Raw genomic sequence first — 24964 nt, 5'->3', positions numbered from 1 at the left:
CCTTTGATACCTCAGAGAGACCCCAGATTGGCCCAGTAAGAGTCCTGACCTGAATGTGCCCACCTGCCCACCCAGCTGCTCCGGGACGGGCACTTACTGAAGCCCGGGGTTCTCGTCGGTCAGCCCTTGGATCAACACATCTTTGGCCAGCTTGAATACTTTCTGCGAGTCTTCATCTGCCTGACTCTCTGGGTCTCTGAGAGAAGTCGTAAGACAACAAAACAGTTACTGCTACTTCCGCTGCTCTGGGTCAGTCCAACAATGCTGTCTAGGATGGAAGTAATGAAACCTGCCTCTTGCCCAACTTTCACCCACCCCGCGGGGCCTGCACCCTGACCCAGGCCCTGGTGGCCAGCCGAGGAGCAGGACCACAGTCCCCAAGGAGGAAACATCCCAGGAGTTCTTTCCTTAACCTTGTCAGACTGTAAGGGAAAACAAGGAAAACAAAGTACACTTTTAGCTCAACCAATAATACCGTGCTCCGAATATTTCCCACAGGTTCACAAAGTGAATTAGGATGAGGACATATTTCAACATACCAAACTTGTTTCAGTTATTAACCACACATTTTTTTAATGTCTTATCATTTATTATGGTTGTTCCAGACTGCTGGAGGCACCCAGATGCTCCCTAAGAGACAGGACACGAGCGTCTGACAGGGACAGGTGAGGAGCTCACCTGTAGTTGTCGTGGACCCACATGAGGATGGCGTACATCTGCTCGCGGCACAGCACTGCCGGGTGAGACAGGAACTCCACCACGGCGCTCAGGAGCTCCCGGAGCTCTGCAGGTCTCAGCCGTGCCATCATCTTGGAAATTATGTCCAAACACACTTTCTGTCTCTCGTCATCTCTATAAAAAGAGGCATTTTCAAAAACACAGACTTAACCGTTATTACTATACCTTTAGATGTGACAGGTAACATTTTCTTCTCTGTGCTGTTCTGTATTTCAAATTTTATTATTATAGCTAACACTACATTTATATAAAAATTAAACTCTTGAAAATAATTATCGTGGGCTAGATTATGAAAAGGAAATTATCAATGTAGTGTCCTGCCTGGATCCTAGGAAGAGGATGAGGAAACTGGTGACTTCAAACAGAAGTGCACTAATGTTAACTTCTTGGTTTAGACAAACACTGTGATGACGTGAGATGGGGAAGCTAGGTGAAAGGTGTGTGGGAATTCTGTACCTCTAACTCTTGTGTAAAAATTAAATTATTCCAAAATAAAAAGTTCATTTTTTAAAAACCTGACAAAGTCAAACAAAATAAGCTAACTAGAAAGGATTTCATGACTTTAAAAAATGGTTTCCAGGGCTAGTCAGGCACCAAGGGTTAACGGCAGTCAGGGCCCAGTGTGGTGCACCCCCACTTCCTCCTTAAATAAGCACCAGCTGAATGCTCCACACACAGCAGACACTGAGCCAGGCTGACCAGAGGAAATCAACACAAAGACAGTTTATCACCATGCAGAAGTGTGCTCAGAGGCAAGAGGAAAACAGCACAGAGAGAGGAAGACACGGGATGCCATCAGCAGCACTCGGTTAACATTTACCTTAACAGCATGTTACCATTTTGCAAATAAACAAATTTAACAAATAATGGAAGCTTCTTCGCTGACAAAACAGGTATAGAACTCAAAACCACACATTTTGAATCTGAAAATAACCCTGGACAACCCAAGACGGGGCCTCTCAAGTGTCAGGTGACAAAGTGAACAAACACTCCTGTCACGACAACTCACAAGTCCCCTTGAGTTGAGGGGACAGCTGAACAGCTGTATGCAAGGACACAGGCGGCGGCCACTCACCTGTGTCTCATGACCTGAACGAAATCCTTGCTCTTCAGCTGCAGGTATAGGTCAGGGGTCTCCTCTGCACGACACAGCACCACCTCCAGACACAGTGTCTTCATCACGCCGTGGAACTTCGGCAGCAGGAAGAGCACGCTGTTCATGAACCTGGGCAGCAGGCAGGGCCAATGAGCGGAAGGGCACTGACCCCCACCAGGACTGTCCCAAGCAGGCAGGTGGTGACAACACCCCATGACCCTCTCAGCAGGCAGGGGCAGGCAGAGAGACACAACTACCCACGCCTGGGCACGACCCTCTCCAGCAAGCAGGTGGACATGACCCCCCACCTGTCAGCCAGAGGAGCGAAGTTCTTTGTGGCTCTGCTCAGGCACACGATGAACTTGTCCTCCATCGTGTTCTGATGCTGCTTCAGTTGCTTCACCACCAGTTCATACACAGACTCCTCCAGCATCTGGAAGATCAAGTTTCCTTTCAAATACACACAAGTGGGAACTCATGGAAACTGTGAAGAGTGAGGTGATCACCCACAGCACCATCTCGAGGAGGCCTTGGGGGCTCTGACCACTGGGCACCACCAGAGGCTCAGGGGCCGTGGGTTCAGGTGATCCAGGCCTCGGCCACGTGCCAGGTGGAAGAATGATCAAGACTATACTTCTGACACCAAAACATTGCCAGCGAGTCATCTGAGCAGCTGAACAAAGACCAGGGACTGAATGCTGTTTAGGACACATTTGAGGGACTTCCCTGGTGGTCCAGTGGTTGGGATGCCTTCCAATGCAGGGGGTGCAGGTTTAATCTCTGATCGGGGAGCTAAGAACCCCCAAGCCTTAGAAGCAATATTGCAACAAATTCAAAAGGCTTTAAAAACGGTCCACATCAAAAAAATCTTAAGAAAAAACAAAAGACATTTAATGATGTCAGTGTGCACGTCTCTAGTCAAAGACTCACACAAACCAGGATTTCAGGGAGTTCCATCTGCAGGCAGCCTGCCCATCTCCCTATGCCCGCCTTCCAGGCCTGGCCTTTCCTGCCTGCTCCCCGAGAGCTGCACCCCCAGGGAGCACCCACCCACAGAACAGGGGGCCCTGACCCCATAGGAGAAACGAGGAGCACGAGGGGCACTTGGGACCGGAGCCCATGGTCTGGAGCCATGCTGGTCAGTGGCCAGGACACAAGTGACCCCTACTTCTGTGTCCCACCCTGCTCCCCCATCTTACACTAAACCAACCATTCTATACTCAGAAAAGAGCTATGTCAAACCAAAGGGTGTATCATTTGTATTAAGTTCAGACTTAAGTCACGAGAGATTAATCTTTCGATCTGCTACTGTGTGCTCCACCTGTGGTGATAACTAAGCACATTATGTGAACTGAAACCCATCTAGGGGCATTAGAATCATGTCATCACAACGTTATCTTGAATTTGAAACATGTTTTTATTTTATAAAAAGAGCTGGCAATCCCTAAAATAAATTATAAGTTTGATTTTCTCAGGTAGGGGGTTCCTGAATTTGAAACATGTTTTTGTTTTATAAAAATAGCTGGCAATCCCTAAAATAAATTATATAAGTTTGATTTTCTCAGGGAGGGGGTTTAATTTTCCTCTAAATCCAAATAAATGCCTAATTGGTGAAATAGGCTGGGCTCCAACAGGCTGTGGTCCTCTGCCCTCAGGATCCCCTGGCTTCCCCTGCCTCTCCTCGTCCTATCTCTTTGCAGGAGGGGAGGGGACTGGAGACATAAATTTGCGGATCAGGAGCCTGAGGAGTTCTCAAGCCATGAGGCTGGGTGACCAGCTGGGGGCCCACACTCTGAGTTGTGGGGGAGGCTGGCGGGATGACACCCCAGCGAGGGAGGGAGAGTGTCCTCAGAGCAGTGACAGACGGCCGAGGATGGTCCAGCGTGCTGTTCCAGACAGTCTGCACCCTGCGTATGGTCCCCATGGGTGAGGGGCTCTGCAGCCACCAACACAGACCGCCCTGGACAGTCTGCACCCCGCGTCCTGTCACCATGGGTGACAGGCTCTGCAGACGCTAGCATGGGGCCCCCTGCACTACCCCATGGGGGTCAGCCAAGTAGGAGCAAGTTATAACCTGCGATTTCCATACCCGGGCCGGTGAGGAGACTGTGTGCTTAGAGGTGCGGGAGGGGCAGGGCACAGACCAGGTGCCCAAGTCAGAGGCCGCCCCTGCTCTTCAGCTGCACTGTGCCAGAAATTGGAAGGGGGGGACCTCCCCTGTTTACCCTCTGCCAAACCAAAGCAAGGCTCCATCAGGGCAGTTTCTCCAAAGTGGCCCCTGATGCCAAGGTCAGAGAAATGAAAGCTGCTTCAATGCTTACATCTTGACTTTACAATAAGAAGCAGGTTAACAACCTTAACTCTTGACAATTTCCAGGCATTAAAAAAAAAAATTATCTGTTTAAGAAAATTGCCCACTCTGGCTCCTAGTACAGAAGACACAGTACCGAGGCCGAGTCAACAGTGAAGAAGAGGCGTTCATGACACGTGCACACTCACCTTCTCTCTCCCGCTGAGATACTGGAGAATAAGCCCCAGAACCTCTGCTGATGCTGCATACACTTCTTTATATCTGACAAAGGACATGTTACTGACCAGAGCTTCAAAGTACCTGCAAGAAACACAGAAAGCCAGTAAGCACAGGACAACCCATTCTGTTGTCCGACAGAAAGTGAAAGTTGCTCAGTTTGTGTCCGACTCTCTGCGACCCCATGGATTATACAGTCCATAGAATTCTCTAGGCCAGAATAGTGGAGTAGGGAGTGTTTCCCTTCTCCAGGGGATCTTCCCAACTCAGAGATTGAATCCAGGTCACCCACACTCCAGGCAGATTTTTACCAGCTGAGCCACCAGGGAAGCCGCTGTCCAACAGAAATGTATCACAATGTCCCCCCAGCCCACCCAGATGAATGACACCTGGGCAGGCCCCGCCCCCCGCACAGCTCCAGATACAGACACCGCTGCTAAGTCACTTCAGTCGTGTCTAACTCTGTGCGACCCCATAGACGGCAGCCTACCAGGCTCCCCCGTCCCTGGGATTCTCCAGGCAAGAATACTGGAGTGGGTTGCCATTTCCTTCTCCAATGCATGAAAGTGAAAAGTGAAAGTGAAATCGCTCAGTCGTGTCCGACTCTTAGCAACCCCATGGACTGCAGCCTACCCGGCTCCTTCGTCCATTGGATTTTCCAGGCAAGAGTACTGGAATGGGGTGCCATTGCCTTCTCCGGATACAGACACTGGCAGCGGTTGAATCAGCGGTGGCCTGACCTGACCTCTCTAAAGCTGTCTACACGACAGGAGAAGGACACCCAGTGATACAGGGGTGGGGTGGGGGTGGGGGGCGGTGCACCCTAGCCTCATGACAGCAGGACCGGGGATCAGGAAAGCCACTTGTCCGAAAGTTAGCCACTTCCTGCTGATGCTGTGCTGAGCTGCACGTCTGTCCATGACACCAGGCGGCCGAAGCCCCTGGTGCCCCAGAGGCTGACCCAGGAGGACCACCTGGACAGCGAACACTTTCAGAGATGGTGAACGTGACCGAGTGACCAGCTCTGCAGGGATCCAGCACCTCTCTGTGAAGTTTCGAGCTGTCCTGCTAAGGTCCCACCACCTGGACCCTCCCCCACCCCAGGGGATAAGGAGGCGGGAGGCTGCACCTGCGGCAGAGCTGCGGCGCCCCCTGGTGGCCACACCCTGTGGTGAGTGGTCTCCCGACCTCAGGCTGCTTTCAGGAGTGGATGCTGAAAATGGCAGCTTAGAAAATAATAGAAATAACTAACACCTTGTCTGCCAAAACTGCATGGAAAAAACCATACGGTTTTTAAAAACTCACTTTTCTCATTCACTCCACTAACATATTTCTTCTCCCAAATGATCTCTAAACCCAACTACTTAATTTAGGTGGAAATACTAATATGGGTTCTAGTCCTGAAAGTTATCAAAATTAAACCATATTCCAGTCTCCAATCAGAATCAGCTTCATTTTACCCAAAAAAGAAACAAAGCGAAAAACATGACACTTACCGGACACTTTCCACGCCACACTTTGGGTCGTAGGGGGGCAAGTTGTTGGCCATTACAATGCCCAACAACTGAATTCCTACAGAATTGTCTTTAGAATTAGGATCTTTACTGGAAAACTTGTCAAATATTAACCTGAAATGTGAGTGTGAAGAAACAGTGTAAGTTGTCACGTGTAAGAAGCAGGAAGACAGACGTAAGATCTTCCATAGCTGATTGTCAGGGTAAGAAACCACTTCCTTCCCATTACTTTGTTCACACCCAGTTACTCTGCCTCTGGGATATAGGGAGCTCTGCATCTCCCACAATCTAGTTATTTGCCCTAATTCTCCCCTGGTTGATGGTGAGAAAAGAAACGAAAGAAAAGTGAAGTTGCTCAGTCATATCTGACTCTTTGCCACCCCATGGACTAGCCTACCAGGCTCCTCCGTCCATGGAATTTTCTAGGCAAGAGTACTGGAGTGGGTTGCCATTTCCTTCTCCAGGGGATCTTCCCAACCCAGGGATTGAACCCAGGTCTCCTGCATTGCAGGCAGATGCTTTACCATCTGAACCACCAGGGAAGCCCATGGTTGATGGTGAACCTTTGGGAAATTCTGGTTTGCCCCAGGCTATGTTGACAGGAATCAGCCTGCAGGCAGAAAACAGCAGAGCACATGCCACACGCCCAGAGAGATGGAGGGCTACTTGAGGGCTACTGTCCAGAGATGCTTCTAGTGACAAATGCTGGGGGCTGATCATAAGTGACATCACACCCTACCAATAGATTCCACTCCAGGAACCATCCTTCTTTCCAGCACAAGTCCATTAGTGTGTTAGTTGCTCAGTCGTGTCTGACTCTTTGCAACCCCATGAACTGTAGCCCACCAGGCTCCTCTGTCCATGGGATTCTCCAGGCAAGAAGACTAGAGTGGGTAGCCATTCCCTTTTCTAGGGAATCTTCCTGACCTAGGGATTGAACCCAGGTCTCATGCATTGCAGGCAGATTCCTTACCATCTGAGCCACCAAGGAAGCCCTGAAGTCATTAAGTCTCTTGGTAATTAACCCTGCACAATGTGTGATGAGTTAAAGGATACTGCAAAACCCAGTAAATCCATACCTGTAAGGGATGGACAGACAATCCTTCCAGCACTCAACGAGGGTCTTTATGATTTCAAGGTTATGTCGAAACACAGCTCTTTTTTGATGAAAAACATGTTTCATTAGGAAATGGAGCAATCGATTTGCTAACACTTCATCTTTAGGGACCCCCTGAAAAAATGCAGAGAAATTTCATGTAAATACGTAGCATTCCCTTCTGCGAAAGCATTTCTTAACCCAGAAGTCTGTTTATAAAAGAAAGCTGGCACTGTACTGAGGATTCTGGCTCCCATGATTGTTCAGATGACACGTGACTGTAACACAAAGGTCTACCCTGGAGGGCCTCCCACAGAACCCCCAGAGCAGCCCTGACACCAGGGTGGCTGTGCTCTTGCAGGTCTGTACAGGGTCCTGCAGCCTCTCGGGGCCTCTGCTGAGACCTCCCTATGGGGTCCCTGAAGACATCGTCCCTGCTCTGACTGGGCACTCAGGCCTGCCCCTGCCTCCTTCCGAGCCCAGGGTCCTACCAACTGCTGGCGCCTTCCCACTGGGGCCCCCTCAATGGCGAGGTGACCCCAGATCTGTGCTGGTCACCTAACCCACTGCCAAGACATTGTTCCATGGGGTATAAGGAACTGGGCGGGGGACACCCTCCCTCTGCTTTCAGTCTCTTGCTTAGACTATTGCAACGAGTGGTGAAAGTTCACTGTGACTTTCGACGTGGCTGTTGCAGCTCTCCTAGCCCAGCTGAATGCCTGACACGGGAGTCCACCTCTTGCAGAGATTCCTCAGTTAAACTCAGCTTGCTGTGAAATGGGATAGCCACATTCCAACACAAACACATGTGACAGCTCCATGGGCGCATATTCTATTCAGCAAGCATGTGCCAGGCCATCCTTCCAGGAGAACTTTGCACACCACTGGGGCCATGGCAGTAAGCAAATGGGAGAGCTCCAGCATGTGGAGCCAGAGAGCTGGGGGACGCCACGGCCTGCATCAGGACAGTGCAGGCACTGAGGGTCACCATCACACCAGAGGTCACCAAGTCACACCAGGTCACCAGGAGCAGGGAGGCTGACAAGATGGATGCCGGAGACCATGACCTCAGCCTCACATTCAGGATCTACCAATTCTATTTTACATGTACTTTTAATAAAATATTCTTCCCTGGTGGCTCAGATAGTCAAGAATCTGCCTGTAATGCTAGGAGACCTGGGTTCGATCCCTGGGTCAGGAAGATGCCCTAGAGAAAGGAATGGCTACCCACGCTAGTATTCTTGCCTAGAGAAACCTATGGACAGAGAAGCCTGGCTGGATATTTTACATGTACTTTTAATAAACCAATTACTAGGGTCCATGCTCCTAGCAAGCTAAAGCAGTAAGAAAACAGGACAAACATCCAACATCTTAAAAATAAAAGTAAAGCCAGAGGAATTATCAAAAGCAAAACAAAGAAGGCCTAAGTGAAGGAGTAGAACGAGGCCATCTGCAGCAGCACAGATGGGCAGGATCTGGGCTAGAGACGCTGAGGACACTCGGGGCTGGGTCCTGGGTGCCACGCGGGGAGAGGGCACCAGAGGTGCAGCTGCTCTTACCACAGGGGTGGCTATTCCCGTCCACGAAAGGACCGTGGCCACGATCTCAACCACTAGGTAGTGGATCCCATCCCCGCCATTGTTCTCAGAGACCACCAGCTGCAGCAAGGGGCCCAGCCAGTGTCTCGCATGAGGCCGGAAGACCTAGGAGAGAGTTCAAAGGTCAGATGTCAGAACTGCTGAGTAACCAAGATGGGAGTTCAGGAACATCCTTCTGTATTACGACTCTACCTAAATTCAAAACAAACGTGAATGCCAACAACTATGCTGCTTGATTCAATTAGATTCTCAGCTGAAGTCTTCCTTGTGGGCCCTGAAACCACAGCTCAATGGAGACGGATTCAAACTGATCTGCTCTTTGTGTAGGTCTGCTCCAACTATGCTCGGAGTAGTAACAACATTCTACACCAATCCCACCCTCTGCATAGCATACAGCCGTAGGACCCTACTCTTAGTGGATACAGAAGCAAGGGGAAGTGGAAAAGGACATAGAAGCGAGGTGCATGTGGCGAATTTTTTTCATACACCCAAGGTCTCCGAAATCCAGAGCATCTCCATGCACTAAATTCCACTGAATTTACTTTAGAAACTCAGACCGAATGTAACCTAAGACTCTCGGTCTCCTTCCCCTCTGCCACCCTCTTCTTTCCCCAAATGTTTTCTCAGGGATTTCAAATCTACGCTCACAGTTAAATCTGTGTGGTCTCAAATCTTTTTGATCAAGTACCCCAGAGGTAAATAGTGTTTACACTCTCCATGTATGTCTACTGGTTTGTTTATAAATTTTAAATATAAACTTCTTTACTATATTGTTAAACTTAAAAAAGGATAAAAGTTCAAACTTTAAAAAGAATTGTAAATACAAGTTCCATGTTTTTGTTCCATTAAGACAATGGGCTGCGAAGTTTCCTGAGCTCAGGACATGTGCAATACTGCAGGCCCCTCATGCCACATGTGTGCGCACAGCTCAGCAGCCCCCTTGTTGAACTAAAAACTAGACGCCAGCTCCTCTCCTCCAGCCATCAAGCCAGCACTACAGGAACAAGAGCTGGAAGTCACATGATCTCAAGTACTATGGCTGAACTGTGAGCCCCGAGAGGACAGAGGTCCAACTCGCAGGACCTATAAATGTGATCTGATTCAGAAACAGGGTCTTGGAAGATTATCAGGTTAAAAGTCATCAGCGGGGGACTTAACCAGTGACAGTGTCTTTTTTTAATAAAAGGATTAAAAGGGAAATTTTTACACGTGAGACAGGTGCTGAGAGAAGACTGTCCATAGGCCAAGAAATGGCCAAGGCGCACAGCAGCTGGTCATGCATCATCGGGGCCAACCGGCTGACACCCCAGCCTCAGGATTCCAGCTCCAGAACCAAAAGGGTCATTTCTGCTGTCTGAGCCACAGGAGCTAGAAGTCAAGTATAACTCTTGAAGCCTTGCCAGTTGCTGCCCGGGAGGGCCCCTCCTGGCACTCGCTCCTCCCGAGCTGCATGTGAACCCCCTGCCCCTCCCAGGTCAGCCTAGGATCGCTCATAAACCTGTCCGAGTGCCCCTCCTGATGGGGCCACGCATGACCAACATATACAGAGCCATGATGCAAACACGTCGGGTATTCTTCACACAGTTACCAGGAATCTCACTATGTTCTCTGCTACTCTAAACCAAGAAGGCTGGCAGCTGTAAGAAACCTGCCGACACACATACTTCATAACAAAGGCCACTTCTAACTCAGCAGAAGTTAATTTACGTGTTTTACAAGAAAATGAAAGAAAAATGATGCTGAATAGATAATACGGGCTGGCGAATTTATTCAGAGAATAAAGCCATGCCGTGACCCTTAATGTCTTCCTTTATTCTGGGTTTTTTAAAAGTAGATTCGTATGTGCTTTTGTGCTTAGTCGCTAAGTCATGTACGACTCTTTGAGGCCCCATGGACTGTAGCCCACTAGGCTCCTCTGTCCATGGGATTTCCTAGGCAGGAATACTGGAGTGGGCTGCCATCTCCTTCTCTAAGGAGATGCATATCATTGAGAAGAGTTTTTAAAGAAATAAATAACTTACTTCTTCTGTATTAACAACCAGCTTGGCTAAGAAAAGACGGATATTTAATGACACTGATGGATTTCCCAGTTTGTCATGAAGAAATTTCATCCAAGGAGGAAGATTTCTTGGCACTGAACCCTGAAATAACACACTCAATATTACTTAGTGAAAAAGTGGCATTATGACACAACAATGACAAAGCAGGACATGAGTGACAAGATATCACAAGTGTTAGAGATGGAATTCAGTTTAGTCTTCGATGTTAAATGTTCGTTCAACAGGACATGGTCAGTCATGGTCAGCCGTGGTGAGTGAGACCAGAAAGAGCAGACAGACCTCCTCTCCGGGCAGCGTGGCCTCAAGTCTTTGCATGTGCTGGACCAGGGCCACCAGGGGGGCCATGCACTCATGCTGGCTGAGCTCGTCCACATCCAGGTCCAGCACGTCGCCTGGGCCCTCAGGGTCCTGACGCTCCTGGGGAGAGAGAAACCGTGGCAGGGGCTGAGCACCTGATTGCCTGCTTTGTCACAGAGTGCACACACTCGGGACCTCACATCTTCCTCATATTCTCAGGAAGTATCCCCCTGCCCATGTCTGCCCAGCTTTCTTCTAGGGTCACACCGAAGTCAGGGCATCACTGAAGACCCGCTGCTCTCTACACACACATAGCTCTTCAGACGTGTCCTGGTGGTCCCGGAACACTCCACGTCTTGAGAGCAACAGTCCCCACGATTCTCAGCTGCCACTTTGTGTAGAAAGTAGAGCAACTGAGGGATAACCACAGGGTACGTGTTTTCCTATTGTGTTGTCAGTACTTTGAAAAGTACTGAGGACTTCTGTGAACTTAATCTGCCTCAAAATTTTAATCAATAATAGAATTGAAAAAATTCCTGACCCTTTTTAAGAAAAAAAGAGCAGGGATAATCATTTTACACATGGGATGCTGAACTGAGATGTCACACACATGGGGAGGAGCAACTGATCTGGGCGCGTCCCAGCACAGATCACTTCCAGGAAAAAGCAGCACAGGAAACTCCAAGAGGACATATTGGACAGGTAAAGGTCACAGCCTGCCCCTTGCCACCAGATACTCCTTCCCTGGAGGCCCGCCCTTCAAGGAGGAGGCTCTGCTTGGGCCAGGAACGCTGATGACAGACACATGGTTCTGACATCAACTCTGACCCCTGGGAGGAGCCGGGAATGTGACCCATTCCCCCACTACCCCCTCCCTGTGCTGGCGGCGTTAGACCCTGTGCCTGGACTAGAGGCTGGGGCCCCGCTATCCTGAGGCAGCCCTTCCTTCCCAACACCAACAACATCCTTTAATCACCCGTCTCCGGAAATGACCAGCACTGGACTGAGGGTCTTGGGACCCGTACGAGTAGCTCTGGACTCCAGTTGAAAAATCGAACTGACTCATTTCCTCGCTCAGGCTGCTGTCTGCCAGGTACGATAGCGAAGACATGTACCGGGGGCCGCCTGGAGGAAAGAGAGGACAAGCTACCGTCGCTCACGTCAGTAAGACATGTGGGTCTCGAAGCTCAAGTGACATCTGCATTTAGGATACTTTCATTAAATCCGTACTCCTCACCCACCATCCAGGTGCTCTGGAATCCCTGAGCAGTTACTCTTCAGCAAAAACAAAGACATTAAGTCAAACTAGATCCAGTTTTTGGACATGATGCTTATAGAACTTCTTGCATTTAAAATTTTGATGATGCACATTCTGCTCATAAAGCCTAACATAAATGTGGCTAGAGGTATTACTGATAAATAACTAATCCAAAGTATGTAAGGAATTTAGAAAACTGGTCCCAATTTCATCCTTGAATCGGGGGGGGGGGAGCGGGAAAGCCATGAAGAAAAAGTAAGCCAAAAATTGAAACCAGGAACACGTGGAAGGACAGAGGGTTGATTCTAAACAGGGAGGCTAGGGACTTTCCTGGGGGTCTAGTGGTTAAGAGTCTGCGTTCCAAGGCAGGGGACACGGGTTTAATTCCTGGTTAGGGAACTAAGATTCCACATGCCATGGAGCAGCTAAGCCTGAGCGTCACAAGTAAGACTAAATGCAGGCAAATAAGCAGTAAATACAGAGGCTAGGAGAGCTCTCTTCAGAGGGTGGCATTACACAAAGCATCGTGGGCCATGCTGACCTCGAGGGCCAAGACCCCCCTTTGGGGACACTGCAGCAAACGCAGGGAGACAAGTCTAAGTAACACACAAACAGAATCCAAAAGCAAACAGCACACCAATCTTGCATGTGTTAAGAAAGTGAACCAGATCTGAACTCCTCTGGCTATCCTGAGATGCTTCCATGCTGTTTTAACTAACTGCATTTCTTTCAAAGTATAATTCTATTTACCACTTGAAAATAAAAATTTCCAAGTCCAATTCAAGGTTGGGGTATTTAAAATACCATCTATATACTGGAATCTTCCTCATCATTTTGGAAATGTCCTACCTGAATCTTCATTTGCTGCCTCCCTGGCTTCTCTCCTAATTTCAATGTACTTTTTCTTTCTTTCCATAGGAACCTATTAGGCAAAAACAGACAATTTAAAACTTTTTAGACCCGGGGTCACATATTTTCTATTTTTGCAGCAATCTGACAAAAACCACTATTACTCATTTTAAGCAAAACTAACTAAAACACCCACAGAGACAGACCCCGAGAGCCCATGCTCCTTCGGCTCTGGGACCCAGCGGGTGGTGCTCCTCCAGCCTCAGGCCTGGTCAGGAGCCTCAGGCCCTCGACTGCACAGCTGCGACACACCACAGAGCTCCCAGCTGCTCCCAGACACTCACAGGTAACACACAGAGTGTCTGAGTGCCCCAAAGACTAGTGTGATTATGTGACGTCTTAGTTCTTTGAACACAGACCTAGAAAACAGTCCTAGCTTTATTCCAAAAGGGCACAGGACGCAAGGGCAGGGAGAAACCACTTACCTGAACTTGTGAGCCACCGAGCCACACTAGGACAGGGCGGAGATCGGTTGTGCGGGACACAACGCCAGCTTCCCCTCGTACTTGCTCTGCCCGTCCACCGCCCTGGGCTGTGAAAGGCTGCAGCACCCTCAGCGTCCGCTGAGCTTGGCAGAGACTGAGCTTGGCTCTTGGCTATAGCGTCCTCCCCATCACCCTACCGATTCCTGCTCCCGGCGCCCAGGATTGGGTGAGCTTCCACCAGGGCCCAACCTTGCACGGGGTGGACCTCAACTCACTGACCATAGGAGCTTACTCAGAAGACCACCCGGGGGATGTGTGCTAACAGCTCCTTTTACTGGCATTTACTCTCCTTTACAAGTTAAGGGAAAACGTGAGTCACGGCCAACATTTTACAGCTGTCTGAGATAATACCTGAGGTCGAATAAGAAACTGCCTGTGTTTACAGTTCACAGCGGACTTGAGTAGGGGGCATTTAGTGTTCAGCACCATGTACGTTTTTCCCTACAAGCCTTGGTAAGTGTTTTTACCTTGGAAACACCATGTCCAGCCTCACTTACCTCCACTTCTATGGGAAACGTGTAGCAGCGCTTCAGGTCTATCAGATTTTCAAAAATGAGCAAGTTCTGTAAATGCAAAGAGTCCTATGATGATGCCCCAGCAGCGGAAAGGCCTGGTGCTGATGTCACCAGAACACCTGCTGTCCGCATCCGCACCTGGCTCCGGGAGACCCCCCCACCCCACCCCACCCCACCCTGCCCCGTGGGACCCAGCAGCACCCCCAACCCCACCCTGCGGGACCCAGGCAGCACAGCCAGTGGTCAAGAGGGGCCTACCTTCTCTGGTTTCTCGCTGAACAGGAAGCCCTGGTAAAACCTGAGCTCCGTGAAGACACAGCGGACGAGGGCAATGGCGCAGGTGTAGGCGGCACAGTGGTATAGCCGCCGGCGCTCCAGCAGCTGGGCCTCCCCAGCCATGTTCTCCGAGAAGGCATCGTGGCACAGCCTGAGGGCAGCCGGGTTGGGGTCAGTCCCTCCAGGGGAGACTGGCTCCAGTCCACAGCACGAGATCTGCCCCGCACATCCGCGCCCACGCCCGGGCTGCATTGCACAGGAAGCCGGGGTGGGGGGGCCCAGCCCAAGGAGCAGGAGGGGCTCCAAGAGGCTGAGTCTGAATGACTGAGTCCAAGGTCTGTGCAAGGGCCTGGAGGGTGGGTGGCAGCGGTGCCGAGAACACCCAGACTCGGTCTTTGCCCTGCCCACAGTGCCAGCCCCTGTGGGCACACTGCCATCAGAACACAGATGCCCCTCCATCTACACTGCTCCCAGCTGCTCCTCACAGCCTGCAGTCGGAAGGGATCACTGGCCAGCTCTTGACGGGAGAAGTGTACACGCCCCAGCCAGGGGACCACAGCCCCTGACCCTCCACGCCGCCTCCAGTTACAGGAACCCCCCAGCTATGGGACCCCCCAGCTATGGAATTGGGTCCCTCTGCAGGGCTGCAGGCCGAGGAGCAAACAATCGGGTTAAAGTAATACACGGATGGTCGCCGTGACCACAGGGCAGCAAGACTTGTCACCAGGAGGCCTGTGCAGCTCCAGCAAGCCCAATGTTTCCCGGCCACTGGCTCCAGGAGACCAGCAACACGAACCCGCCAGCCCTGGGGGGGTGTGCTCAGAGGTTGGATTCAGAAGGAAAAACATGGCCCTCAAGACCTTCACTGATGCCAACGCCTCTGGGTGACATCACTCCCAAGGCGCACATGTGAGGAGGGGTCACAGGGGTGGAGAGGACTCTGCAGAGCGAGACCCTACACATCTGTGTTCAGCACTGACTAAGACAGGAGCCGTACAGAAAGCTGGCTTCAGAGACGACACGCCTGACTATTCCATGCATTACAGAACAACTGCTTAGAATTGCTGAACACTCCTTCAGTTTCAAATGAGAGAGAAAATAAAACACACTCAATTCTGCCTTACTGTAAATCATACACGGAAAACATATTGAGCTGTTGAGGGAGAAGAAATGGTAGAAAAACAATAAGAGAAAAAGCTGTACTCTTTATAGACAATGTGTATAGGATAAAACAAGCTGCCCAATAACATGTTGAATTAACTCCATCCAAGAACTCTGTAGGGGCTTCCCTGGTGGCTCAGTGGGAAAGAATCTGCCTGCCATCCATGCAGGAGACCTAATTTGATCCCTGGCTTGGGAAGATCCCCTGGAGAAGGAAATAGCAATCCACTCCAGTATTCTTGCCTATAGAATCCCATGGGCAGAGGCACCATGACCACCACATAGTCTGTACATAGGAAAACTATTAAAATTCAGTGTTTAAGCATCTATTCACATACACATACATAAAAATACATGCATCAGAAAAATTAACTATGATCCAAACTTAAGGAAAACCTTACTTAATCAGTGTCTTTGTAAGTTCATTTCCTTCTGTGACGCTCGAGCCGTGGAACACCTGGTTAATTTTAGATTCCTTGGAGTGGACATCATCTTTCGGAAGACGAGAGTACATCACCTCTAGCATCTTGTAATATCCCATCTTCTTGGTGATTTGAGTGTCAAAGGCAGATTCATTCAGCTAAAAAAATATAACAAATGATTATCTTTGGTCCTATCAAACATGGAAAATATTTTACTGAATAAATCAACTTTAATATTCAATGTTTCCTGGTGGCCCAGATGGTAAAGAATCTGGCTGTGATGCAGGAGACTCAGGTTCAATCCCTGGGTCAGGAATATTCCCTGCAGAAGGGAATGCCAACCCACTCCAGTATTCTTGCCTGGAGAATTCCACGGACAGAGGAACCTGGCAGGCTATACAGCCTGTGGGGTCACAAAGAGTAGGACAGGACTGAGTGAATCTCTGTCTGTCAATACTCAATGCCCTTTAAATTGAAAATAATTTTAACAAAGATGTTAAACCTCTTCAGTAAGAAACAGCCCAGGGGCTAAAACATGAATATAAGTACTGATGTGTGGCAGCAAATACCGACTTCAGCTCAGTGAAACTCATTTTGGACTTCTGGCCTCCAGGGGTGTGAGAGCATAGATTTCTGTTGTTCTAGGCCACCAAGCTTACAGTAATTTATTACAGCAGGTTAAGGAAACTAATATATATTTGGGCACCAAGAGTAGGGGGGCTACTTCAAAATGAAAAAAATATGTAAGTGGCTTCGGAATTTAACAGGGAAAAGAAGTGGAAAAAACTTGCGCCATTCATGATAGAAAATGTCTATATTGCCTTGTAGAGACTGTTGTTAGAAATGTCAACGTTGAAGGCATTGATGGTGAGCACTCAGAAGGAAGTAGAGGGCAAGTCAGTGGCAGCAAAAGCAATGAATGCTGTCTCAGGGAATGGCCATCGTCACAAACCTATTTTTGGTAGAAATACAGACGTTAAAGTAATTGGTGGTGAGGTCTCAGAATGAAGTAGGTAACAGTTTTTAGAAACTGGAGAGAAGAGGATCCATGCTATATGGTGGGAGAAAATAGCTGAAGAGTGTTCAAAGTTTGTACAGAAAGCAGAGAATGTAGGTTGTGCCCTTGAATATGGAGCTGAAAGGATTTCTAAGTAAATTTGTTGGAGATAAGCCTGGCTTCTTCTTTGCTGCTCATAATAAAATGTGAGTGTGAGAAATTAGACAGAACTGTTAAGCAAAAAGAACCAGAACTTGATGTGGGAAATTCTCAGTCCATCCAGCTTGCAGAAGTCGCTGCCATGAGGAGATCCACGGTGAGGGAAGTCGATTTGAGGAGACCACGGGTGCAGCCAGGGAAAGAAGACTGTGCTCACTGCTGCTCTCAGCCTGTACCCCACCTACCCCCACACGACCCAGGACCAGGGAGGGGCCATGGCAGGAATCTCCAAGATGGGCAGGAGATGGACAGAAGGTTTCTGAGAAGCTCAGACCAGTTTGAACTAAAAGGGAAGGAGATAAGATGAAATGAAAAAAAGGATGCTGTATTCCTCAAATGCTACAGGCAAGAAACAGATAAAACTGCTCAGCTGAAAACAAATGTTAACCTTCAAGGAAAAAGGAGATGACTCCAAGGACAGAGTCTTTGGCCCAGAGCACAGAACACCAGGCCACAGAACACTATTCTCAGGTCTTGAAACCTAATGGAGTTGCCCGGCTGAATTTTCTAACTGCTTTGGAAAACAAACTCCTTCCTTCCATTGTCTCCTGTTTGGAACAGGAATGTCTATAATGATCGTCCTATGCCTGTTCCGCCACTGTATTTTGGAAGCAAATAATGTGTTTTCTAGCTTCACAGGTGCACAAATGGAGAGGGTGTGGCCTCGGAACGCACCATTCTGAGAACCCCACCCATACTGATTTAGATGATGAGGTCTAGGACTTGGTGCTAACCATCTTTAGGTGAGCTTTTGGACCTAGAAGTTGATGTTGTAATGGGTTTAGACCTGGAATGAAATAAATGTATTTTGCAAGTAGAAACACTTGGCACAGATGGACTGTGTGAGGCTGAATTAAGGACCTGAAAAGACACCCACACTCCAATGCCTGGAACCTGGGTCTGTCACCTTGTATGAGAGAAGGGATGAGACAGATGAAATGAAACAAAGAATTCTGAGATTATCCAAGAGGATCCTAAATGCACTCTTGTTCATAGGACAGAGGCAGAGAGAGACACTACACTGAACCGAGGAGGCCAGAAGCAACCCAAGTGTTCACTGACAGAGGAATGGATAAAGAGGTGGTACATACATGAATACGATAGAATACTACTTAGCCATAAAAAAGAATGAAATAATGCCATTTGCAGTAACATGGACGGACCTACAGATTATCATACTAAGGGAAGTAAGTCACACAAAGACAAATATCATATGGTATCATTTATAAGTGGAATCTAAACTATGAGACAGTAAACTTACAAAACAGAAATAGATTCAAAGACATAGAGAACACACAGACTTCTGGTTACTAAAGGGGATGGAGGGGAAGGAGATAAATTAGGAGTTTGGGATTAACACACACACAACTATACATAAAACAGATAAACAAAGACCCATTGTATAGCACAGGGAACCATACTCAGTATCTTATAATAACCTCTAATGGGAAAGAATCAAATGAAGAAGAGACACACATATATGTATTAGGTTGGTGCAAAAGTAATTGGGGTTTTACACTGTTGAACTCTGCTGTTTGATATTGGAATACATTCTTAATTTGGTTATGTTATGTATCATTACATCATTTTAATGCGCATTTCTCACTTTAAGATTTTTGCTAATGACTTATAGCTGTGTAATTTATATCTAGACTATGGAAATGATGCTAGACAAAAAATAAATTTGTGCGATTTTTCTTATTCAAGTTCAAAATGAGTCATAAATCAGAGCAGACAACTCACAACATCAACAATGCATTTGGCCCAGAAACTGCTAACGAATGTACAGTGTGGTGATGGTTCAAGAAGTTTTGCAAAGGAGATGAGAGCCTTGCAGATAAGGAGCAAAGTGCCCAGACATCGAATGCTGACAACGACCAACTGAGAGCCATCACTGAAGCTGATCCTCTTACAACTACACGAGAAGTTGTCGAAGAACTCATGGTCGACCATTCTATGGTTGCTCAGTATGGGAAGCAAACTGGAAAGGTGAAAAAGCTTGGTTGTTTTGAAGAGTCATCTTCTCTTATAATATGCAACAACAGTGAACGATTTCTTGATCAGATTGTGACATGCAACAAAAAGTGGACTGCATACAACAACCGGCGATGGCCAGCTCAGTGGATGGATGGAGAAGCTCTAAAGCACTTCTCAAAGCCAAACTTGCATCAAAATAAGGTCACAGTCATCGTTTGGTGGTCTGCTGCCTGTCTGATCCACTACAGATTTCTGAATCCCAGCAAAACCATGACATCTGAGAAGTATGCTTAGCAAATAGATGAGATGCACTGAAAGATGCAATGCCTGCAGCTGGCAATGGTCAACAGAAAGGGTTCAATTCTTCTCCACAATGTGCCTGTGGGTCTTCTCCACAAGGCACATCGCACAACCAATGCTTCAAAACGTGAATGATTTAGGCTATGAAGTTTTGCCTCATCTGCCAGATTCACCTGATCTCTCGCTGACTGACTACCACTTCATCGAGCATCTCAACAACTTTTTGCAAGGAAAATGCTTCCACAACCAGCAGGAGACATAAAATGCTTCCCAAGAATTCACTGAGTCCCAAAGCACGGATTTTTATGCTACAAGAATAAACAAACTTATTTCTCGTTGGCAAAAATGTGCTGACTGTAATGGTTCCTACTTTGATTAATAAAGATGTGTTTGAGCCTAGTTATAATTTTTAAAATTAACAGCCCGAAACTGCAATTACGTTTGGACCAACTTAATATAAAAAACACTTTACTGTATACCTGAAATGAACACAACACTGTAAACCAACTATACATCAATGAAAAAAAAGAAAAATAGATTTTTTTAAAAAGAAGAAGAGGAAGAGGAGGAGGAGGGGGTCAAGTGACCAAGACTCGGAGGGAGGAGCACCACGGCCATGAGCCAAGGGTTGCTGGGCCCAGAGGCTGTTGGAGAGGAACGTGTTCTCCTCGGAGTCTCTGGAGCAAGTACAGCTGCAGGAAGCAGATTTCTGACTTCTGATCTCAGAACCATGAGACAGAAACCCCTGTGCGTCTAAGCCACACTCCCAGTCACTTGTTACAGATGCGTACAGAAACTAACGCAGATGCCATGTGCCCAAAGGCTGAGATCAGAGCACGGAGGGGACACTTCTTGAGTTGCAGACACCCTGGTTGAATACACGGCAGTTTCTAGTGACACTGACTAAGGAGGGCTGTCGTCTCTTACTAACATTCAACTTAGTAACAGACTCTGATACCTTTGTAAACCTGGACTTCAACACATCGATAGCCTCCACCACAGTTCTGCCGAAGAAGTCCCTCAGGGCACCCAGGCCGCAGTGCCGCAGCAGAGTGAGGAGGGCCCGGTCCACTACCGCCCAGCGGGTGGCGCTGGGAAGCAGGTCGTCCCTGCTGAACTTCCGGTACACGCTTTCCAGAAGGGCCAACTGCGTGGCACATGAACTCCTAAGAACAAAGGAAAATCACATGCACATGCCGGCTTTAAACAAACACTCCACGAGGGTCCACTATGCTACAAGTAAATGCCAATGATTATGAATTCAAAAACTAAAGATTATGTATATAAAACCATGAAATACAAAAAGCCTATGTACGTAAGCCATGTGATCTTACTCATCTCCCCAGAAACCTTCGTGCCTATTTAGGCCTAGGAAAAAGGATATTTTCATTTATTTTCAAGTTTGGTCCAGTTCAGAGGATACTTGAAAGGCTTTGAAGAGTCCCAGGCTGAAGACCATCACGTGTTCTGGACCCTGAAACTCATAAACCCAGGACCCACCATTGTATTTCCCAGGTAGAGACTCAGTCATCAGGGAAACATGGTCTATGAATGATTGCCTACACAATTCAGTCTATAAATCTTTAAGTTAAGGATAGACTGTTTCCCTGTCTATAAAAATAAGAGGTTATGACTGAATGACCTTAAAATCTTTCCCAGTTCTAAAATCTTGATGCTCAGAAGTTAGATATGAGCCAGGACAAAAAATGCTGGATTTGAAGGTAATTCTGTCACAAAAATTTGAGGTTGCAGGACACGATTGGACCTATAAGAGCTCTGCAATGTGAGTCCAAACTCTGTCCCAGACCTAAATTCTCCAGGACCATCCTGCTATAGGAAGAAGGAGGAAAGGGAAAAGAGCAAGAATGGCCACCATATGGTTTACTGAAAAGTCAATGCAAATGAGCCTTCACTATGAACACATGTTCCATGTCACTCATAACAGAAGAAACACACTTTAGAGTGACACTGAGAGAGTCCTTCTTACCTGTTATCACTGGAAAAAATCCAAATGTTTGTCAATATACTCTATTGACAAAACTGTGATGAAATAGATACTTACATACATTGCTGAAAGGAATACAAATAATACATCCCCCAAAAGGGGATGTGATGATGTGATGACATCTAGCACAATTAAAGATGCATTTGCCTTTGCTCTCACACTTCGGGATCCACTGCAAAGCTGCACTGGCAACACACAACATGGCCTGCCCAGGGCTAGTCACTGCACTATTGTTCCTCGGGTCTCTGTGCTATTACTCTAGTCGCTGCGCTATTGCTCCTCGGGTCTCTGAGCTATTACTCTAGTCGCTGGGCTATTATGCTAGTCGCTGCGCTATTGCTCCTTGGGTCACTGCACTATTACTCTAGTCGCTGCGCTATTGCTCCTCGAGTCTCTGTGCTATTACTCTAGTCGCTGGGCTATTATGCTAGTCGCTGTGCTATTGCTCCTCGGGTCACTGCATTATTACTCTAGTCACTGAGCTATAACTCTAGTCGTTGAGCTATCACTCTAGTCGTTGAGCTATCACTCTAGTCGCTGAGCTATTACTCTAGTTGCTGAGCTATTTAGTCACTGTGCTATTATTCTAGTTGCTGCGCTATTGCTTCTTGGGTTGCTGCGCTATTACTCTTGTCACTGAGCTATTTAGTCACTGTGCTATTACTCCAGTCACTGAGTTATTACTCCAGTCACTGTGCTACTACTCTAGTCACTGAGCTATTACTCTAGTCATTGAGCTATTACTCCAGTCACTGTGCTATAACTCCAGTCGCTGTGCTATCACTCCAGTCGCTGAGCTATCACTCCAGTCGCTGTGCTATCACTCCAGTCGCTGTGCTATCACTCCAGTCGCTGAGCTATCACTCCAGTCGCTGAGCTATCACTCCAGTCGCTGTGCTATCACTCCAGTCGCTGAGCTATCACTCCAGTCGCTGTGCTATCACTCCAGTCGCTGAGCTATCACTCCAGTCGCTGTGCTATCACTCCAGTCGCTGTGCTATCACTCCAGTCGCTGAGCTATCACTCCAGTCGCTGTGCTATCACTCCAGTCGCTGAGCTATCACTCCAGTCGCTGAGCTATCACTCCAGTCGCTGTGCTATCACTCCAGTCGCTGAGCTATCACTCCAGTCGCTGTGCTATCACTCTAGTCGCTGAGCTATCACTCTAGTCGCTGTGCTATCACTCTAGTCGCTGAGCTATCACTCTAGTCGCTGAGCTATCACTCTAGTCGCTGTGCTATCACTCTAGTCGCTGAGCTATCACTCTAGTCGCTGTGCTATCACTCTAGTCGCTGAGCTATCACTCTAGTCGCTGAGCTATCACTCTAGTCGCTGAGCTATTACTCTAGTTGCTGAGCTATTTAGTCGCTGTGCTATTATTCTAGTTGCTGCGCTATTGCTTCTTGGGTTGCTGCGCTATTACTCTCGTCACTGAGCTATTTAGTCACTGTGCTATTACTCCAGTCGCTGAGTTATTACTCCAGTCACTGTGCTACTACTCTAGTCACTGAGCTATTACTCTAGTCATTGAGCTATTACTCTAGTCACTGTGCTATAACTCTAGTCGCTGCATTATTGCTTCTCGGGTCACTGCGCTATTGCTCCTCTGGTCACTGCGTTATTACTCCTCTGGTAGCTTCGCTATTGCTCCTCTGGTCGCTGTGCTATTACTCCTTTAGTCACTGAGCTGTTACTATAGTCACTGTGCTATTACTCTAGTTGCTGAGCTATTACTCCAGTCACTGAGCTATTACTCCAGTCACTGTGCTATTACTTCAGTCACCGTGCTACTACTCTAGTCATTGAGCTATTACTCAAGTCACTGTGCTATAACTCTAGTCGCTGCGTTATTGCTCCTCAGGTCGCTGCACTATTGCTCCTCTGGTCACTGCGTTATTACTCCTCCAGTCGCTTTGCTATTGCGCCTCTGGTCGCTGCGCTATTACTCCTCTAGTCACTGTGCTATTACTCTAGTCACTGAGCTATTTAGTCACTGTGCTATTACTCCAGTCACTGAGCTATTACTCCATCCGCTGAGCTGTTACTCCAGTCACTGTGCTACTACTCTAGTCATGGAGCTATTACTCTAGTCACTGTGCTATAACTCTAGTCGCTGTGTTATTACTCCTCTGGTCGCTTCCCTATTGCTCCTCCGGTCGCTGTGCTATTACTCCTCTAGTCACTGAGCTATTACTCTAGTCACTGTTCTATTATTCTAGTCACTGAGCTGTTACTCTAGTCACTGTGCTATTACTCTAGTCACTGAGCTATTTAGTCACTGTGCTATTACTCTAGTTGCTGAGCTATTACTATAATCACTGAGCTATTACTCTAATCACTGAGCTATTACTCTCAACAGCAAAAGGCTGACCCAGAGCTCAGCAGCAGGGGCTGCATCCACACACTCCAACACTTCCACACCATGAATAATTACACAATTCTTTTAAAAAAAAAAAAAAAAAGGGCAGGCAGAGATCTCTATAGCTGATTTGGAGTGTCTGTAGAAAATAAGAAGTAGAAAAAATGGTGAAGGCGCATAATTTGACAGAAGAGGGACCAAGATGGAAGGAGGTTCCGGAACACAGCACATTACTTACTTGCAGTGTTCAAAGCATGTTTGTATTTTACATGTTCAAACACAAAATTAAATCAAAAGAAAATAGATAACTTCTAAGATCTGAAAATTAATAAAAGTTTACCTAATAAAGTGGTGTAATAACCACACCCTGAAAAACACTCAAGTGAACATAAAGTGTGACTATATCCTCAGAGAATATACTTTAAGTAAATTATAAATAAAATTAAAAATGTTAACTTCATCCAGCTATGATTATTCTTAGTTATTTTTGAAAATACTTTCTGTGTATTATAGCATAAAACAATTATGTAATGATGGAATGTTATTTAAATCAATACTGAACAGAAAAAATAAGGATTTACAATGTAAGGAAAAAAATAATAAAAGAAGTTAAATAATAAAGAACTCATAATGTTAAGATTGAAAGAGAAAGATCAGAGTATTTTTCTTTTCCTTAAACAAACTATTCCTTAGTTGTATGAACTGAAAGTAACACTGCAACCCAGCAGCACCAAGTTCACCTAGAACCCAGACTGTGGTCTCTAAACACCGTTTCATGGACTCTCTGGAGAAATGGTGTGATTCAGGTGCAGGTGGGCCTGAGACAATCTGCAGAGCCAGAGAGCATCTGAAAGACAATCAGAGACCAGTGGAGAGCTGCCCAAGCACTGAGGAACTAGCTACTAGGGACCCACTGGCCACGGATGAGACAGCATGAACGTCAGAAAGAAAAGTGATGGCAATGGATTGACATTTACCTCTGCTTTGTCTTTAAAAGCTCTAAAAATGAAAAAAATTACATAGAGACAATTGTAGCATTGGAGTAAGTTTTAAAATTGGGATGTGAAAAATTCTCCAATTTTATTTCTCTTTTTCAAAATTATTTTGGCTGTTAAGGGGTATTTTGCACTTTCATAAAATATTAGAAACTCCTAG

General features: G+C 47.2%; 1 protein-coding gene across 2 annotated transcripts in view; it reads right to left on the bottom strand.

Moving 5' to 3' along the window:
- The window catches only part of PRKDC (protein kinase, DNA-activated, catalytic subunit), a 129830-nt gene that overhangs the window by 48497 nt on the left and 56369 nt on the right, over nucleotides 1-24964 (bottom strand). For both annotated transcript variants that reach the window (XM_081498002.1, XM_081498003.1), the window contains exons 41-56: nucleotides 20404-20611; nucleotides 15932-16110; nucleotides 14352-14520; nucleotides 14076-14141; nucleotides 13034-13106; nucleotides 11903-12051; nucleotides 10909-11046; nucleotides 10591-10710; nucleotides 8531-8674; nucleotides 6955-7106; nucleotides 5858-5989; nucleotides 4334-4445; nucleotides 2143-2267; nucleotides 1814-1963; nucleotides 679-852; nucleotides 98-196 (exon numbers count right to left, since the gene is read on the bottom strand). In XM_081498002.1, the coding sequence (XP_081354128.1) occupies nucleotides 98-196; nucleotides 679-852; nucleotides 1814-1963; nucleotides 2143-2267; nucleotides 4334-4445; nucleotides 5858-5989; nucleotides 6955-7106; nucleotides 8531-8674; nucleotides 10591-10710; nucleotides 10909-11046; nucleotides 11903-12051; nucleotides 13034-13106; nucleotides 14076-14141; nucleotides 14352-14520; nucleotides 15932-16110; nucleotides 20404-20611 (2190 nt within the window). The remainder of the gene's footprint in view (nucleotides 1-97; nucleotides 197-678; nucleotides 853-1813; nucleotides 1964-2142; nucleotides 2268-4333; nucleotides 4446-5857; nucleotides 5990-6954; nucleotides 7107-8530; nucleotides 8675-10590; nucleotides 10711-10908; nucleotides 11047-11902; nucleotides 12052-13033; nucleotides 13107-14075; nucleotides 14142-14351; nucleotides 14521-15931; nucleotides 16111-20403; nucleotides 20612-24964) is intronic.

The sequence above is a fragment of the Giraffa tippelskirchi genome, chromosome 6 (genome assembly GCF_054371585.1).
Source record: "Giraffa tippelskirchi isolate mGirTip1 chromosome 6, T2T-mGirTip1v1.2.pri, whole genome shotgun sequence".
In the NCBI taxonomy this organism is placed as follows: Eukaryota; Metazoa; Chordata; class Mammalia; order Artiodactyla; family Giraffidae; genus Giraffa; species Giraffa tippelskirchi.
Note: the sequence above shows the minus strand (reverse complement) of the source record. Positions and strands in the feature narration are given on the sequence as shown.